Below are 17,515 nucleotides of genomic sequence, written 5' to 3' on the forward strand. Positions count from 1 at the left end.
TGCACTGGCCCACTACGAGCACAACTTCCGATGACACTGACGGTTTGTGTCGCAAGTGCTGTTGCGTTGCTGCTGCAATTGTCGGTCATTGTGGGTAGGGCGGTGAGTCAATAGTCAGTTGATGAATAGATGATGATAAATTCTGAGCAGTCACGTCAATCTGTCAACCAAAGGCTTGCGCGCAGAGCGGCCTCAGGGAACAGTCGAGCAGAAACATGTGACTTGGGCAGATAGTGTTGGGACAGTGTCCAATTGTGTATAATCACCACTGCCACTGAAGGTAGACGGAGGTTGTATTTTCACCCCTGTCTGTCTGTCTGTCTGTCTGTCTGTCTGTCTGTTTGTCTGCCTGTCAGCAGGATATCTCAAAATGTTGTGGACGGATTCGGACGAAACTTGCAGACCGGTTGGGTGTTTGATGAGGACGAATTTATTTGATTTTGGTGAAGATCTGGATCTGGATATGACAATTTTTAAGTGATTCTTCACCATTGAGAGATAGGTCAAAAACAATAGCCAGCACGATATTTCAAACAGTTGTGGACGAGTTATGACCAAACTACGTGGACGAGTTGGGTCGGTAACAAGAACAAGCCGATTCGATTTTGGTTCAGGTCCGCATTCAGATCCGTCCAATTGGTAGAATACAAAACGTAAACTGTTCAACCTTGTGGAGGTATGCCGTTCTGGTTACATATACAATGGAGGATGTTGGAGGAGGTAAAATGAGAAAAAGTGGAGATGAGACGCTGACAGGTTGTGTCAAAGAGAGAATGGGGGCATACATTGTTGTTGGGAAGGGGGGAGAATGGATGGTAAAACTTTCACAGGTGTACATCGAGCACAACTTTTCCGCTTCTAACATATAAAAGGATAATTTTATAATAATTATTAGTGAGCAAACGAAAAACTATATTATTGTGATATTAAGAAGACGAGGGAGCAGTGACTCATTTATTGTGGAAACAGAATTACAACCAATTTTTGAGAACATTAAGCCAAGGTATGAACAATGTTGTACGAGTATTGCGGGTATTTAAACAGAGGCATGAGTTAGTTAGACCTCCAACCCTGATTGTTATTTTTGTTCTCTCCGAATGTTTTGTTTTTCTTGGGATCATTGCGCTAAATCATTTTGTTAGTGCCAGTCATGGACTCTGTCTTGCTGTACTATTTCCTCGAAACGGCATTCTGTTGCTTCTTCATCTCAAGCTTACTTCCATTGATGGGGTGTGCAATGCAATTAGGCCACACCATCATCAAACCTCACCCAAGTCACCACCGCTGCGATGTGTCACACATTGTCATCGTGCGACTGTACCTTAAGTCTCACCTCGTCGCAGATCAACCTCGCACTAAATAACTCGATAGCGAGCATGCTACCCACCGACTTATCTATCCTCCCTTTGTTTCTATAACGCAAAGTTATTTTTCATTTTGATGCAATTCATTTCAATGTGTTTGGATAACCTGAAAACATTAGTTGAGGTGCCTGACAAAAGGTTTTTGAGATGGAATTTTAATGGCGTTTTTTTTTTTTAATGGATCATTCTACCTCGTTTGTATGTCTCCTTGATGATGCAGCACAGAAAATCGATGGACCAAAGGACCCCTTCCTTTGTGTTAAGTTCCACCATCAGGGTACCCGGCTCGGTCGGGCTCGGTCTCGCTTCAAATGAGCAATTTTTTTGGAGTGTGTATTGGTCGAAACAAAAGTCTGGTGTTGGATAAGCAGTTAAGGTGGCTGGCTTAAGATCTTAGTGTCCTGAGTTTGAGCCCCTGTCGTGCCATTGAAATAACACCAGGTTGGTTGACCCAGACTGCCATCCTTCCGAAATTGGCAAAATGAGTACCAGCTCACTGGGGCAATAAGCCATTCGAGTATCCTGCGTCGGAGTGGCGACCCATCCAGGATTGTACTCCTTAGCCAAGTGAAGCTGCCTCAACAACCCAATGCACCTCACGGCGTGAAAGGAATGGTTATTTATTGGTAGAAATGGGACTTCAACGTCAAGTGATGATGTGGACCGTGACACCTGATACGTTAACCTTGTCCGCTCAGAAGAAGAACATCGTTGATGATTAAAATTGGGCAAAAAAAAAAAAAAATTCAAAACAAGAACAAGCCAATTAGATTTTGGTTCAGGTCCAGATCCAGATCCGGCTGATGAATGGTATACCAAACTTAAACTGTTTCTCCTGGCCCAGGTATGTGCTCCACCGAGAGCCGTTCTTGTTGACTTTGTGGTTGTCCTATCTTGAGTACCGTATGAAAAGGTCCAATCGGAGCTTATCAATCTCATCAATATGGGCTGCCAGGATAGCTCAACGTGGTGTACTCACCTTTGCGCTGTCGCATCCGAATTTGATTCCCAAACTGAATATAAACTGCCGTTGTGGTGCTTTGTAGGAGAGTGGTTGTGTCAATAAGTATGCTGCCCCTATGATGACACATTTCGCCGGGGTCCCATCTGCTGGCAATTACTGCTGGACGTTAAAGATCGCACAGTGTATTTCACAAGAGTAGACGATTGTGTGCCGGCATTTCGGCCAAATTCCAAATTCCTGCCCCAACCTCCAAGGGACACTGCCACAGAGGCACAGCCGTACTCGCAGAAATGATACAAACAACAGCATACAAATGAATGAATGATCCTATCACTTGTATTTACAAAGTACAGGTTGATAAATATTATATAAAGGATAGAACAGACTGCTTTGTTGCAACTGATTTTAACTGTCAGTTTTGCAACGCGCATAACCTATGTGGTCATGGGGCATATATATTGTTATGGTCATCAGGGAGTTCCAAATCCCACACGTCACCACTGTGACAATTGTCGGTCAGATAACTCTGAAACCGAATGAGTCTATTAATAGTTGACTGACACTCGACAGCACTCACCTCGAGCTGGATCTTTGCGCCCAGGGTCAGTTTACCGTACATGTGAGATGAGTGAAGCAGATGGGGAACCGTGCCCGCGACTGTGGAGCAGCCACTAATTCGCCAAGCAAACCAACGCTATGCATTGCACTGCTGTTATCAAATCCGCCAATTGGTTAATTGAGCTAACTATTCCCAGAAGTGCTATCTCAGACCAAATCCGAGCAGGATAAGTCAAGACACTCGATCAACTCTTTCATTAATTTATTATACACAGCAATTGAGCAGGAAATTGGTGGAAGGAATGGCAGTTGGGGAATTCCAACAGGAAAAATGGCGGAAAGTTCAGGATGGGAAATGCAAGCAATTTGAATCAATTTATTGGCACGCATGCATTCTCCCTGTCCCCATCGCGATAATGACTGCCCTCGGATGCCTGATTACAATAACTTCACACCTTTACGCTAAAATTGATCCAGCCACACGATGGATGAACAGAGAGAGGGTGGGAAAAGGAATCAAGATACGAGTGTGATAGATGAAGTGTGGGGTTTTCTCCATACCCTGACACACCTTTTGCAACCCCAATTGAGGCCGCAATTGCCCATGACTCAACGGTTCGGGTTTGCCTCCCACGCACCTCCTCCTAGACAGTTCCCCCGCTCCAATAGGATCCGATCGTGTGGGGGTCACCGGCATCTCTGTGCAAACTAACAGCTTGTTATCTTGTGCTGACGTGCGAGTGAAGGCAGTAACTTCGGAGCAGCTTGTCAGCAACTAGGGCTTGTGGAAGGCGTGCTGGGGGTTCAATGCGTGTCGTGAGAAAGAGCCGCGGAAATAAGGAAATGGAAAGAGTGAGAAAGGTGGGAAGATTGTCAAGAAAAGAAAGTCGGAAAGTGAAGCACAGAGCCCGGGTGAACACCTGCATCAATGTTATGGGCTGCAGAGAAGATTGACCCTCATGCCACACAAAAACTTGGCAATCTATGAGAAAGCCTGAGATTATTGCAAGCGATGGCTCAGAGAATACCACACACCAGTATTATACAGTATATCCATTTGGTCAAGTCCAATTACAACTAGAACGGCACTCGGTAGAGTGCATACCTCTGCCAGGCTGAAGAGTTTTCCTTTTGTATCCCATTGACAGACCGGATCTGCATTTAGACCTGAACCAAAATCTAACAGCTTATTTATGTCACCTAACCAACCTGTTTACAAAGTTTAATCCGAACCCGTCCACAACGTTTTGAGATATCATGCTTGATATCGTTTTTGGCCCTATCTTTCAATGGTGAAGAATCACTTTAAAATTCTAGTCTCCGAATCCGGATCTTCACCAAAATCGAATAATTTCATCCTTGTCGCACGCTCAACCTGTTCACCAAATTTGATCTGAATCTGTTCATAACTTTTTTTGAGATATCCTGTTCACAGACTGACAAAACTCAAAGTTTGCAGATGTTCGCCGGGACATGTTTTGCGTGGTGTCTATGTGGTTTTCTCGCATGTATTTTATAAGACGTACTCACTTTCTAATTGCACAGACGTTATAGAGGTACTCGGTTGAAAAAAGATAACGTGTAAAAATTGTGGTCGACATCGGCACATGATGTGTGGACGAACAGCCAAACAAAAACAGGCAAATGGTCCCAAATGCAATACCCTCTCCTCTGGTGAGAGTAATTACAGGGAATACGCATGGGCTACATATGTGGCACACATTAAATTATTTTTTTTCCACATAGTCTGTCAACTCTAATGCACTTTGGTGGTGTGATGTCACATGACCGATCACAGTGCCGCTCAACACACAATGAGCGGCAGATGCAAACCTTTCATTGTGATCTCGCGGAGCTTTCCTACGATGCTTTGGTTTTAAACTGAAAAATAAGAGGAACTGAAAAAACTTTCGGGCCGACCCACGTATGTACTCGTACAAGCTGACAATGTTGTGTGCAAAATAATAGGGCATTGTTGTTGCATTAAATATGGCAAATTGTATCATGGTTATATTAATATATTTAAGGTCTCTGACTTCATAGGAATCTGATAATCTTCATAGAACATCCGTTGAATTTATGTGAACTCTCTTCACGTGAAACATAAATACAGGTATACCTTCTGAAATATTTATTAATTGAATCCTGAAATGCGATGATCCATTCAAACTTGCGAGGCTGACATCTGAATACTGAACTGCTCAGTGAGCCAGGGATTCATGAAAAGGCATTTCCAACAAAGGATATTTCAGCCATGTTTGCGAGGCACAAAAACAAACTGTACTTTGTTGATGCCTGGAGCGACTTAGGTTACAGCTTGGTTATGGTACGTCCAAAAATAGTTTTCAGGTTGTCAGAGTGTCCCAGAAAGAAATGATCACTACGTGTAAATTTAACAGGTTTTTTTTCATTTCATAGAATGACAACTCTAGAGTATGGTCCAGCAAAGCCATATATTATTGCAGTATGTCCCAAAAATAATCTTCAGGTCTACAGCATGTCCTGGAAAACCTCACATTGTGGAAAATTCTGTTTTTGATGCATTCTATGTCACAAAAACATGACAGTGTGCTCCAGCAAGGCCACATATTGTTACATCGTATCCAAATTGTTCTTTTATAGAAAGGTCGTGGAGGAAAGTTCAGAAATCAGTGAATGCAAGTAGTCATTACTATTAGTACATGCTAAGTGGTTTCCAACCAGTGTGACGCATTCTTGTTAGCAGTGGATGTTTCCTCATACATTTGGAAGAGAAGGCATATTTTTGGTTCAACAATTTTTTTTTTTAAAGGAAAGCTTTCATGGGAAAATTTTCACTTCCCCTGTCATATGACTTCCCGTATGTTTATCATCTTTATCCTGGTGTAGGACATTCTGATTGGTTGCAGTGCAAAGAATCACAATGTAAACAATTACCACATACCTGAACTCTTGTCCGGTTTATATTCATAATCTTAAAGAGTGACGTTTACATAGTATTTGCCTTTTAAAGTCATTTTCCTTTTTCTGACCATTGGCTTAATTATTTTCAATGCTCCGTATATCTGTTTAATAAACCCAATTGCCTCAGAACAGCTTCCCTGCTTTTAAGAGCATTTGTTGTGCAATAACATTTTTATCAATGTCCATATTTCTCCCCCTTGAAGGCAAACGTAGGAGAAATCTACAACCCCTTCAATGTGTCTGTGGCTTCCGTTCCACGCCCCGGGAATGGCACAGTTGACCAGTATGCAATGGGCGACCTGAGCGGAAAATCTGGCCTCGGAGCAGGACCATTAGAGGTAAAAGGTACAGTTGAGGATCCTTTACTGCAACTCGTTGGGCCACTCAGTGTTTCCGGAAGGTCTGTGGTCATTCGCAGCACCAGTGGGAAAAGGTGAGAGAAACAACACAACATTCTTCTTGTAAGTGCAATATCACATGAAACTTTGTTGTGATGTTTTACTTCAACAAAAATGCAAACATACAGATTGTTCTGCCATTTGTCTATTTTCATCGTCCTTTTTCTACGATATCTTGATGAGTGATAAAAAAAAATCACACCGGGTTTGAATCTCTGCTTTGTTACTTCATCGCTCCCTCCCTGCGACAACACGTGCAAAGTGGTTTGCTTTGGCTTCCAGAGTTCCAGGTGTGCAGCATTTAGATGAGGAAAAAGCAAAAGCTGTGTTTGCATTTGCACACGCCACGCACGTAGCGAACCAACAATCTCCCCCAAGCTTCGCCGACATAAGTTTCACTTTTCAAGCCATTATTGAATAATGTTTACCTTTACAATAACTCTTTTATTAAACCCCTGTTAAATTTTTTGTTTTACTGTTTTTAAGTGTTAAACTCATAATTGCAGTACAGTGGAGCCTATTCATTCATCCAGGATTTTAAAAATTTAAGAGAATATTCATGAACAATCGTACGTTTTCTATGAATGCGATTTGAATGCGGAGTTTCTTCGCAATGAAACTGACAGTGAATGGCAAACGGGATCGATAAGGAAATATTTACTTTTGTGTAAATATTCAGCAGAGTTTGCGTACCCAGCAGTTACCTTATGTTTTTGTTTGAGTGATTTTTTTTTTTTTTCTCACGTGAGCTCATGCACATATATCACGTCTTGCGCAAGAAAATGAAGACACACAGGGATAATACTCCATGAATTACAAGGATGTTAGTATCATGTGAAACAAATGAGATATCAAGATGGATACTGGTAAAGCCTTCACCGGATGTGTGTTTTCGGTTTCTTTCTTCCAGTCAGTGTCCGTTCCAAATCGGAACATTTCAAACGTTGAATTGAAATTACAACTTTGGGAAATCCCCGGCGGATTGTAGCTTCATAAACACGATTCACAATTAGAGAGCATGCCAAAATGCAAAGCCCTTCTGTTTCCGCTTTGTACTCGAACTAAACTTGACAAAAACAACAGCTTTAATTCAAAAAATGTATGATTTAATACAAGGAAATCTAACACAGGTGGAGGCCATTCAGCCCATCATGCCTGCACGAACACCACACTAATTTATCTACACAAGATCCAAGGAAGAAAATGTAAAAAGAAAAGTTTTTAATTAATGAAATAATTGTTTTTTGTTTTTTGTTTTGTTTTGGGTTTTTCTTTTCTTTTCTTTTCTTTTCTTTTTTCTTCCCCTCGGAGAGGGGGCATGAGCTTGGTTAAAACACACACAACATCAACCACACAACCCCCCTTAACAAGACCCCCACCAACAGCACTCCGTACACATGCATACAATCACCCATCAATACTCAAACTACCAAAAAGTCTTGTCAACATCCCCATACCACTCTATCTCCAGAACTTCCAGCTACCTATCTAATTCTAATTTAAACGAATCTACTTTTTCTGCTGCTACAACCTTTCCAGGGAGACCATTCCATGCATTAACTACTCTCTGAGTGAAAGTCCCCTGTCTTACTACCGTCTTAACTCTCCTCTTCTTTACTCTCAAGCTGTGGCCCCTGGTCCTGTCACTGTCTACTCTGCTGAATAATTGATCTGCACTTATTTTATCCATACCTTTCATTATCTTAAACATCTCTATCATATCTCCTTGCAACCGCCTTTTTTCTTGTGTATAAAGCCATGTCTCCTTCAGCCTCTCCTCATAGCTGAGTCTAACTAGGCTAGGAATCAATCTCGTAGCCCTACACTGAACCCTCTATTTATGGCATCTATGTCCTTCCGGAATTGTGATGACCAAAACTGCCCACAATATTCTAGATGTGGTCCTTACTAAATTCCTGTACAATGTTAACGCCTCCTCTTTTGATTTATAATGGATCCCCCTCCGAATACAACCTAAAACCCTATTTGCTTTACCTATAGCTGCCTGGCACTGTGATGCCCGTTTACCTCCCATATCTATTACCACCCCCAGATCCTTCTCCTGTGTGACATGCTCCAAAATGACCCCTTTGCATCATGTAATCTCTATTTTCATTGTTCTTTCCCATCCCCAACACTTTACACTTGTTCAGGTTAAATTCCATGTGCCAATCTTTTTTTTTTATACAAGTATCAATACTTTCCTGTATCTGATCACCACCCCATCTGCTATCCACCTTACCTCCAAGCTTTGTGTCATCTGCAAATTTGGAAAGCTTACTCTTCACTCCATTATCCAAATCATTGATGTAAATCATGAATAGTGCAATTGAGCAAGTGCAATTTATTAATTATCTTAACCATATTCTCATTATTAAAGGTTTCTTGAAACTTTTCTTGAAAAAGGTTTCCGGGCGGTGTTCCTCTCTGGACGCATCTGGGCAGTGTTCCTCTCTGGACACGTTCAGGCAGTGATCCTCTCTGGACATGTCAGGGTGGTGTTCCTCTCTGGACATGTCCGGGCGGTGTTCCTCTCTGGATGCGTCCGGGCGGTGTTCCTCTCCGAAAGCGTCCGGGCGGTGTTCCTCTCCGGACGCGTCCGGGCGGTGTTCCTCTCCGAAAGCGTCCGGGCGGTGTTCCTCTCCGAAAGCATCCGGGCGGTGTTCCTCTCTGGATGCGTCCAGGCGATGTTCCTCTCTGGACGTGTCCGGGCGATGTTCCTCTCTGGACGCGTCCGGGCGATGTTCCTCTCTGGACGCGTCCGGGCGATGTTCCTCTCTGGACGCGTACGGGCGATGTTCGTCTCCAGATGCATCAGGGCAGTGTTGGTCTCCGGACGCGTCCAGGCAGTGTTCCCTCTGGACGCTTCCCGGTGGTGTTCATCTCTGGACAACTTGGCTCCAGACTTGTCCGAACAGGAGTTTTTCTCTGGACGGGAGTTTATCTCTAGGCTGTGTTCATAGTATGACTGGTAGAAAATTGATTTCAGACATTATTTTTTTTCCATCTTGACTTATTTTATGCAGAATCATTTTGATGAGACTGTATGAATCATAGTTAACACTCCACTGCACATCTGCCTTCCATTCCTCTCACCTCACACTGTCTTCCATCCTTCCTCTCTCCTTTCCCATCCATTCTTCACTCTCCTCACTCTTTCTCCCCCACCCATCTCTCCCTCTCCCCTCCCCCCTCTTTTTCTCCCCCTCCCCCTCTTTTTCTCCCTCCCCCCTTTAGTATTACCATCAGTGAAGTGACGGGTGGTATTTGCTTGTGGCAAATAAAGAAACACAGAAAAACGAGCTCAAATGAGCTAAGATCCTCGTCGTCTTAATGATGACGTCATAAAAACGAATATGACGTCATTGTGATGTATCAGGTTTGCGATAAATTATCTTTGCTAATGCCCGGCTCGATTCCCACAAACAAAATTCAAACGGCTTGCCTAGTTTCGGAGATAATGGTATCGGCGATTTCCATTAGCGGCGATATTATGACGTCAACTTTTTTTCTAGGAAGAATTTCCAAAATCGGAGATGGTTACTGCCTGCACGTGGGCTTTCTGCATATACATGGCAAGTTTCACGAAGGTCTGATGAAAACTCTGGGTTGTGAAACAAAAAATGTCAAAAAATAGGAACGACGTCATAAAAATTGATATGACGTCATAGTGATGTATCATATGTGTGGTAATTCATCTCTGCTAATGCCCTGTTCGAGTCGCCCAAATAGAATTCAAAAAGCTTGCCTAGTTTAGGAGATAATTTTTTAGGCGATTTCCATTAGCGGAGATATTTTGACGTCATAACTTTTTTTCTAGGAGGAATTTTCAAAATCGGAGATGGTTACTGTCCACGCAGGGTATTTTTACATATATATGCCAAGTTTCAGGAAGTTTCGATGAAAACTGTAGGCTGTGAAACAAAAAAGTCCACAAGAAGAAGATGAAGAACAACAACGTGAGTAAGACTTAGAGATCCTCTGCGAGGATCTAAAATAAAATAGGGCCATCTCGCACAGTGCAGTGGCAGCTGAGTTGATAAAGCCTGTTTCTATTCACTGTGGTGGCAGGATTTGCACTCCAGCAACCACCAAATAATTCACTCTGCAAACCACACTGTTGTGTGTGTTGGGGTGGTGCTGAGGTGTCATCCACCAAACGGTGGTCTCCTTGGGTTAACCTGAGTCAGTCCCTTCGGGTATGTGCCTGGAATGTCCTATCCCTAAGAGATGGGGATGGACCAGGCATCTGCAGAGGGGATGGTCAGACGGAGGTCCATGGGGTACCGGCGGAAAGTGGACGCAGCGACGCACTGCAAGCGCATGCTCCCAATTTATGTATATATGGATGGATGTATTCACTGTGAATTTGACCTTTAACATTTTGACCCAATTATTAATTGGTGTCTCCATATTCTCATAAAGGCTTGTCGAAAATTTTATGTCAAAAGCTCCAATGGTAAAAATAAAAATAAAAAGGTATGCCCGAGACAGACAGACAGACATAGACACTCACACAGAAGCGATTGTTGCATAGGGGACAGACTAATTGTTTCTACTAAACAGGCATGCTGTCAAAAGGAAGCTTGTTATCTCACACAATTTACTCTTCACTTGACATTCTAACAGGCCACTTTTCTTTAATATCCCCCCAATAATGTTTCAATATTGTAAGATACAAGGGTACAAGCGACCTGTCAGAAGGGTAAGCCTGCGGTAGATTGTCTCATACAAGTGGCAGCAAATGTTGCACCCAATAAGGCACCTGTGGCTCAGGTGTAACATTAATTATATATTTGCTCCATTGGAAATGAAATGAAACTGTCACTGTGCAAGCTCAAAATATTAAACAATGGAATCGAAACGTGACACTTCAGGGAAGTTTAATCTCACAATTACTATCAACAGTTCAGCATTTTCGAAATGAAATGAAGTTACTGACTGAATATTTTTATGACATTTTCTGTCTGCTTTTACAAAATTCGACAATCATATAGGGAACAAAGGCATAAACAGGGATGAAAGGTTTCAGCTTTTGCTCAAAACCCCAGAAGGTAGTTTCAAATTGTTTCAGTAGGTATTGTTTCTCTTATGTGAGAAGTAAAGGCACTCTCCATTGTCACCTTCTATCTACAGCCCTTTATAGTGAAGCAAAAGTTAAATGTAATAAAATAGCATTCCACCATCAAAATAATTATAATAATACAGCTCAGAATTAATAGATCTGACCAATATCAATCAGCAAGAGTCGGGCAATGGCACTGGACGTGCTCAACTTTATGTCCGCCAACAAATTTGTATTAGCATTCACAAATGTCTTTATTCCTTTACGGATTTATCTGAAAAACCTTCCATCCAATCTCTCTTTTTCCTTTACTACACCTATTGGCTCTTCTAACCAATTTTTAGCTCGCCTGTTCGAAGAACAGAGAGCTATAGCGATACCCCCAGCATGAGCGTGAGCGTCAGCGTGAGCATAAAAATGTAAGTTTTTTGGTGCAAGTTATTTAGAAGCTTGCCATTCATTAATGTGTGGACGAGGATGCTGATATTTGGCATGGAGGTTCCTTCGGGGTATATTATTGATGTAGTGAAGTTGATATTAAAAAAATAATTTCAAATGTTTTAAATTTTTGACCTATTTTGAACTTAACTTTTTGTAGCACATCAACGTTAAAGTTTTTGGTGCAAGTTATTTAGAAGCTTGCCATTCATTAATATGTGGACTAGGATGCTGATATTTGGCATGGAGGTTCCTTTGGGGTATATTATTGGTGTAGTGAAGTTGAAATTAAAAAATGATTTTAATTTTTTTTAGCTCACCTGTTCGAAGAACAGAGAGCTATTGCGATACCCCCGGCGTGAGCGTGAGCATGAAAATGTTAAAGTTTTTGGTGCAAGTTATTTCCTTTCTAATGTTTTTATCTACCACACTATTTCCTTTCTGATTAAAATATACAAATACATATATTGCTTTAAAATTATTTGGATCAGAATTCATTGCAATGCTTTATAAAAAATATTATTAGACATCTTTTAACCAGAGTGGTGTCAAAGCCACCCAATGCTTGCTTGTTTATACATTTATCGTTTTTAAAAGACTAGTCTAATAATATTTTTTCTAAAGCATTGCAATGAATTCTGATCCAAATAATTTTAAAGCAATACATGTATTTGTATATTGTAATCAGTAAAAAATAGTGTGGTAGATAAAAACATTAGAAAGGAAATAACTTGCACCAAAAACTTTAACATTTTCACGTTCATGCTCATGCTGATGCTCACGCTGACGCTCACGCCAGGGGTATCGCTATAGCTCTCTGTTCTTCGAACAGGCGAGCTAAAACGATAAATGTATAAACAGGTGAGCATTCGGTGGCTTTGACACCAACTCTCTGGTTAATTTTGTCAAAGCCCACATTGCTCTGGCTATTATAATGGAGTTGCATATGGCTGTTCGCAAAGGCCAACTGGCAGGGCCTTCAAACTGCCCTCTCAAAATAGGATGGATTGGACCGCCATCTCCACAGCACATGATATTGATTTGGCTTGGGAATACCTTCACAAAGTAAACTTTCTCCCATCCACCAGTTTATCCCATGTGATCTGTGACTTTCCTATCTATTCTCAAGAGCCTAGAACACTGAACCCTTTGGGGTGGCAGTTAGAGACGAGCAGCTTGCTTTCTCGGTATGGAAAGCTAACTCAACTCAGGGTAACCTTCATTCATTACGCGAGGCTCGCAACAAGTGTGTGTCCGTCCTATGGCAAGCCAGATAATATCATCTTAAAAATCTCAAGGCCTAACTCTCCAACCAGTCTCCTTCCTCCAAGTTATGGTGGCTCCTTGCCAAGTCAGTCTGTTAAATGCTCCCCTTCCATCCCATCCCTCACCTCAAGAGGCAGTACTGCAGACTCTGCCAGATATCTGGCTAAATGTCTAAACTCTGTGTTTGTCTCCAAATCTGGTGTACTCAACCCATCCCATTCTCTCCCCATCTTACCCTGACATACCCCCATTCTAGGGCTGACAGGATGGCTTAGAGGGACACACACTCACCTCTAAACTGTCTAGTCTAGGTTTGAACCCTGGCCCAGCTACAAACTGTGATCCTGGTGTCTCGCAGACAGGGCAATTCATCAGCTGGTGGATGTTAAAGATCCTACTGTGTCATTTGCGAAGATTAGGTGAGCTATTGCCGGCACACTGAACAAATTCCAAATTCCTGCCCTCACCTGTGTAGAGCACTGCATCAGCGACACAGCTACCGTGTCTAATGAATGAACGAACCCCCTCTCTCCTGGACTCTGTGTCCTTCTCACCCGAGAAGGTAGAGAAAGTTCTATCCAGCCATGATCCTGCTTTGGTGATGGGCCCAGATGGAATCGGTGCCCTTGTTCCCAAATCCTGCTTTGATATTTTTGTGCTTCCCTTCTTTTCTACCCTATCCGGTTTGTCTTTTGCCACCTCCATTTTGCATGAAAGTCAGGAAACATTACTCCCATCCACAAGAAAGGACCAACTATAGGCTGGTATGCTGGCTTCCAATTCCAAGCAAGATCATGGAATCCATCATTTTTTCCAATGTCAAGTCTTTCCTGTTTTCTAACAGTCTGATCTCTGACCATTCGATTGGATTCAGTCCTGATCACTCAATTATGGACATGCGTCTGCTTCTCTCAACAATGGTTTGAGGCACTCAGTCTCAAACAAGAGGCTCAGACCGTCTCCCTTGACACCTCTTGAGAAATCAACACAGTCTGGCATCCTACTTTGCTTGCCAAGCTCTCTTCCTGTGCCATAGAAGTCTGCCTTCATTCCTATATTTCTGACTTCTTCCACTCACACAGTCAACATGTTGCCATCCATGGATCACTCTCCTTCCTTATTCTAGTGCAGGCTGGAGTTCCTCCCCAAATTAGTGTTTTTGGTAAAGTCTTCTTCCTCACCGAAATCCAGGACCTCTCTGATGCCTTGGGAAACCTCGTCTTCCTTTTTGCAAAAGACACCACATTGTGTTGCACAGTACCATATCCCTCTTTGCTGCAGAGAGCAGTCTCTCTCTTCAGATCTGGAAATGATTGGACTTTGGTCTGGCAAATGGAACATGTCCTTCAATCTTTCTTCACACCTTGCTCATTCTCCCACGATGAAGCTGACTCAACGGGCATATCACTTTCCCACCACAGACAGGTTGGTGATGTCTCTTGTCTTCTACTGCCTCCTTTCTGGTCTTGCACCCTTCGCTGGTCTTCCACCCTCTTTCCATGCTTTGCCCCTCCCCAGTTTCTTGCAGGGCACATGCGGTCCACCAGGAACCACCTTCTGGTGAAGCTCCCAAAATCCGGCATCACTGCTTACCCCCCCCCCCCTCTCATTAGTTCCTCTTTTTCTCACCTGTGAAATCAACTTCCACGTTCTCTTCAATCTCATTCTTTCCTCTAAGACTTTATAGTCCAGGCATTATATGACAAATAAGGACTGAACCTCACACAAATTGCAACAGAAAATCTGATAACTGCTCATTACTCATAAATGTATCCTCTATAACATATAACAAGTCCTAATGAATCCAAGTGGTGGAAAATATTTTTAATTATTATTTTCTTTTATTTTTATTTTTTTTCCAAAATGTTTCTTAACCGTACTGTGGTACCACTTTTTGTTACTTTATAATGGGATATTTAACAACGCTCTAACTATATATGTAATACTAAACACATTTCCATAGGAAGATGGTCTGGTTTTATTATTGAGATGACCCATGCCTTCAGATAAGACCTCTAAATGATTAAAATCCATTTATTATGGCCTGGCATATACACTTTAATAGTGCATGCACTGATGTTCAACACAACTAATAATGTGTAACGATAAAAAGTCATGTACTTCTGAAGACATTATTTTAAAGTAACAGCACTATTATATACTAATATAAGGCAACATAATATTTTAGGTTGTCTGGTTACTCAACCACTGGTTTCATCATCGTCATCGTCATCGTCATCGTCATCACATTCAGTCTTAAATGAATTTGCACACCCTGATCCTTTGCAGTTGCTACACGCAACAGAGCACTCAATGTCGTGCTTCTTGCATGTGCACCACGGCGTTGTCTGCATAGACGAGCTCCAGAACTTCTTGTAACCCAGATCCAGCCATTAAATGCCCGATGGACCCCAGGGAATTCATCTCGATGTGAAAGTCTCCAAGTCTCAGGACTATGTTGCCCAAGTCGCTTCCTTCCGGTTCAGCATCAATGATCAAGAGGGCCTTCCACCATAGTGGTTGATCAAAGGTAATGATTGGTGTGGCATTGTGGTGGCAGGCATGCTCACTTACAAACTTCAGTGTTGAGAAGATGCATGTGGTGTCACTGGGATTCATGTCGATCATTGGAAGTAAGATGAAGGATGATTTCCCTGGATGATTGCCATGCTGTACAAACTGCATCATCCCAGACCATGCCGGCCTTGGTGAGGCAAAAATGATGGCTGTCTTCCATATAAGATCCAGGTCTGCCGTTGGGTCTTGTACCTCCATAGTGACAAGCTTCTGGTACGTTACTGCGTCTGTTCCACTACCTACTTCCCTGTGGAACAGAATTGGAACTCTTCCCACCATGGATACGTCAGGGGTGACCTTTGCTCTGAGGATGGGATTGATGGTCTTGGTAGTTGGTGTAACGACAGCAATCATCCCCATACCATGGAAGGTGTTGTTGCCATCCAGGGTGCGAATGTTGTGGTCCACATTGTCAGCGGCATACTGGACGAACTCACCGGAGAAGCCAGGAATGTCAGTTCTACGCGACACCACAGCATTGCGAACAAATCTTTGCACCTTCTTGTAGGAGCAGCAGAATCCAAGCTTGTGAAGCGTATCGACCAGGAAGCATGATGCAAAGTGGTGGTGGTGGACCTGGACTCCTAGCCCAATCTGCAGTGGCGCCAGAATAACTCTTGGTAGGGTTGCCTGCATGATGCTTGTCCGATGGAGGCAGTTTTCATGCCGGCATTTTTTAACCCCAAGCAACCCTTTCAGTAGAACCCTGAGGCTTTCTTGGTACTGAGGCTTTCTTGCTGAGGATATACATCATGGTACGTTTCCACTGATTTGAAGTCATTTTTGATAAGTTTGGCAGCACTTTCAATAATCCTCTTCTTCTCTGTTTCGGGATCAGCTTTTCTGTGAGCATAAAAGACCTGGGGGATCGCTTGGGCTGTGCTTCTGAAGGGAACCACATTTGGCTTCACATTTATCTCGGTGTGGATGATTCTGTCACCAAACTGTTCCTTCAGTTTGAACTTCATTTGCGTGTAGCCATATGCTTGACATTCTGAGCCTTTGGGATCGTTTTCCATCCGGCTCACAAGATCATTGATCTTGTTCATGATCAATAACATTGATTAATAACATTGATTGATCATGATCAATAACAAGCAAAAAGCTTGATCTGTTCATTGTCATTTTCTTCGAGAAAGTTCGCAACTTCCAGAAAGGCATTAAACCTTTCTTCGTCTTGTGGCCGACCCAGTCTTGTTTTCTTCACCTCAGTTTCGCTGGTCTGATGAGCTGCTGGCATTTGCTTCTTGGTATGGGAATTTACGCTGCACACTTGGTGATACACTGCATCTGCAGCATGCGGGTCATGCACATGCAACACACGAGCTTTCACTATGACTGCCCAGGCATCTCCTCTTTCATTGCAAGATTTCAAGAGTGTATCCTTGAACTCAACTGTCCTCACTGGGAATACAGTCCAATCAGAACTCTTCCTCTTGGTCCCAACATGCGCTGACCTCCCACAGAACAGACAGTCTCTGTCATAATGGAACTCCTTCTCATCAGCTGAGCATAGTCGCACATGCCTGTCGACTTGCTCTTGTTCTTTCTCCTTTAGTGCTTTCGCTATTTGTTGTTGGCTGGTATATTTCTTGCGGCAGACTTGATGAACCAGTTCCCCAGGTGATGTATGAATGTCATCATTTCTGGATTTACTTGCTCGGTTGATGGCGTCACTCCCCTTTTCAGTAAATGTGGATGGTGGCTGTCCGCCCCCCCCCCCCCCCTCTGCAGGGTCCGTACAAATGGCACATCTTGGAGGGCCACTCCTTGTTCAGGATGTGATGGCACTGCAATAATGTAAAAAAAACAAACATGAGTATTCATTTTTAAAGTACAGTAACTGTGCCAAATAACCACACGTGAATTTCACTGATTGCACATTTTGCAACTTTCAACTTGAGCGTTTTTACAATGCAAATCTCTTCAATTTGTTGTGAAT

At 42.7% G+C, this 17,515-nt stretch overlaps 1 protein-coding gene across 1 annotated transcript in view; it reads left to right on the forward strand.

Moving 5' to 3' along the window:
• Positions 1–17,515, forward strand: part of LOC147016119 (uncharacterized) — a 77,074-nt gene that overhangs the window by 12,164 nt on the left and 47,395 nt on the right. Inside the window, exon 3 of the mRNA XM_085848848.1 lies at positions 6,033–6,262. Coding sequence (XP_085704974.1) covers positions 6,033–6,262 — 230 coding nt within the window. The remainder of the gene's footprint in view (positions 1–6,032; positions 6,263–17,515) is intronic.

The sequence above is a fragment of the Eptatretus burgeri genome, chromosome 12 (assembly GCF_056783735.1).
Source record: "Eptatretus burgeri isolate ZD-2024b chromosome 12, Ebu_testis_v1, whole genome shotgun sequence".
NCBI lineage: Eukaryota > Metazoa > Chordata > Myxini > Myxiniformes > Myxinidae > Eptatretus > Eptatretus burgeri.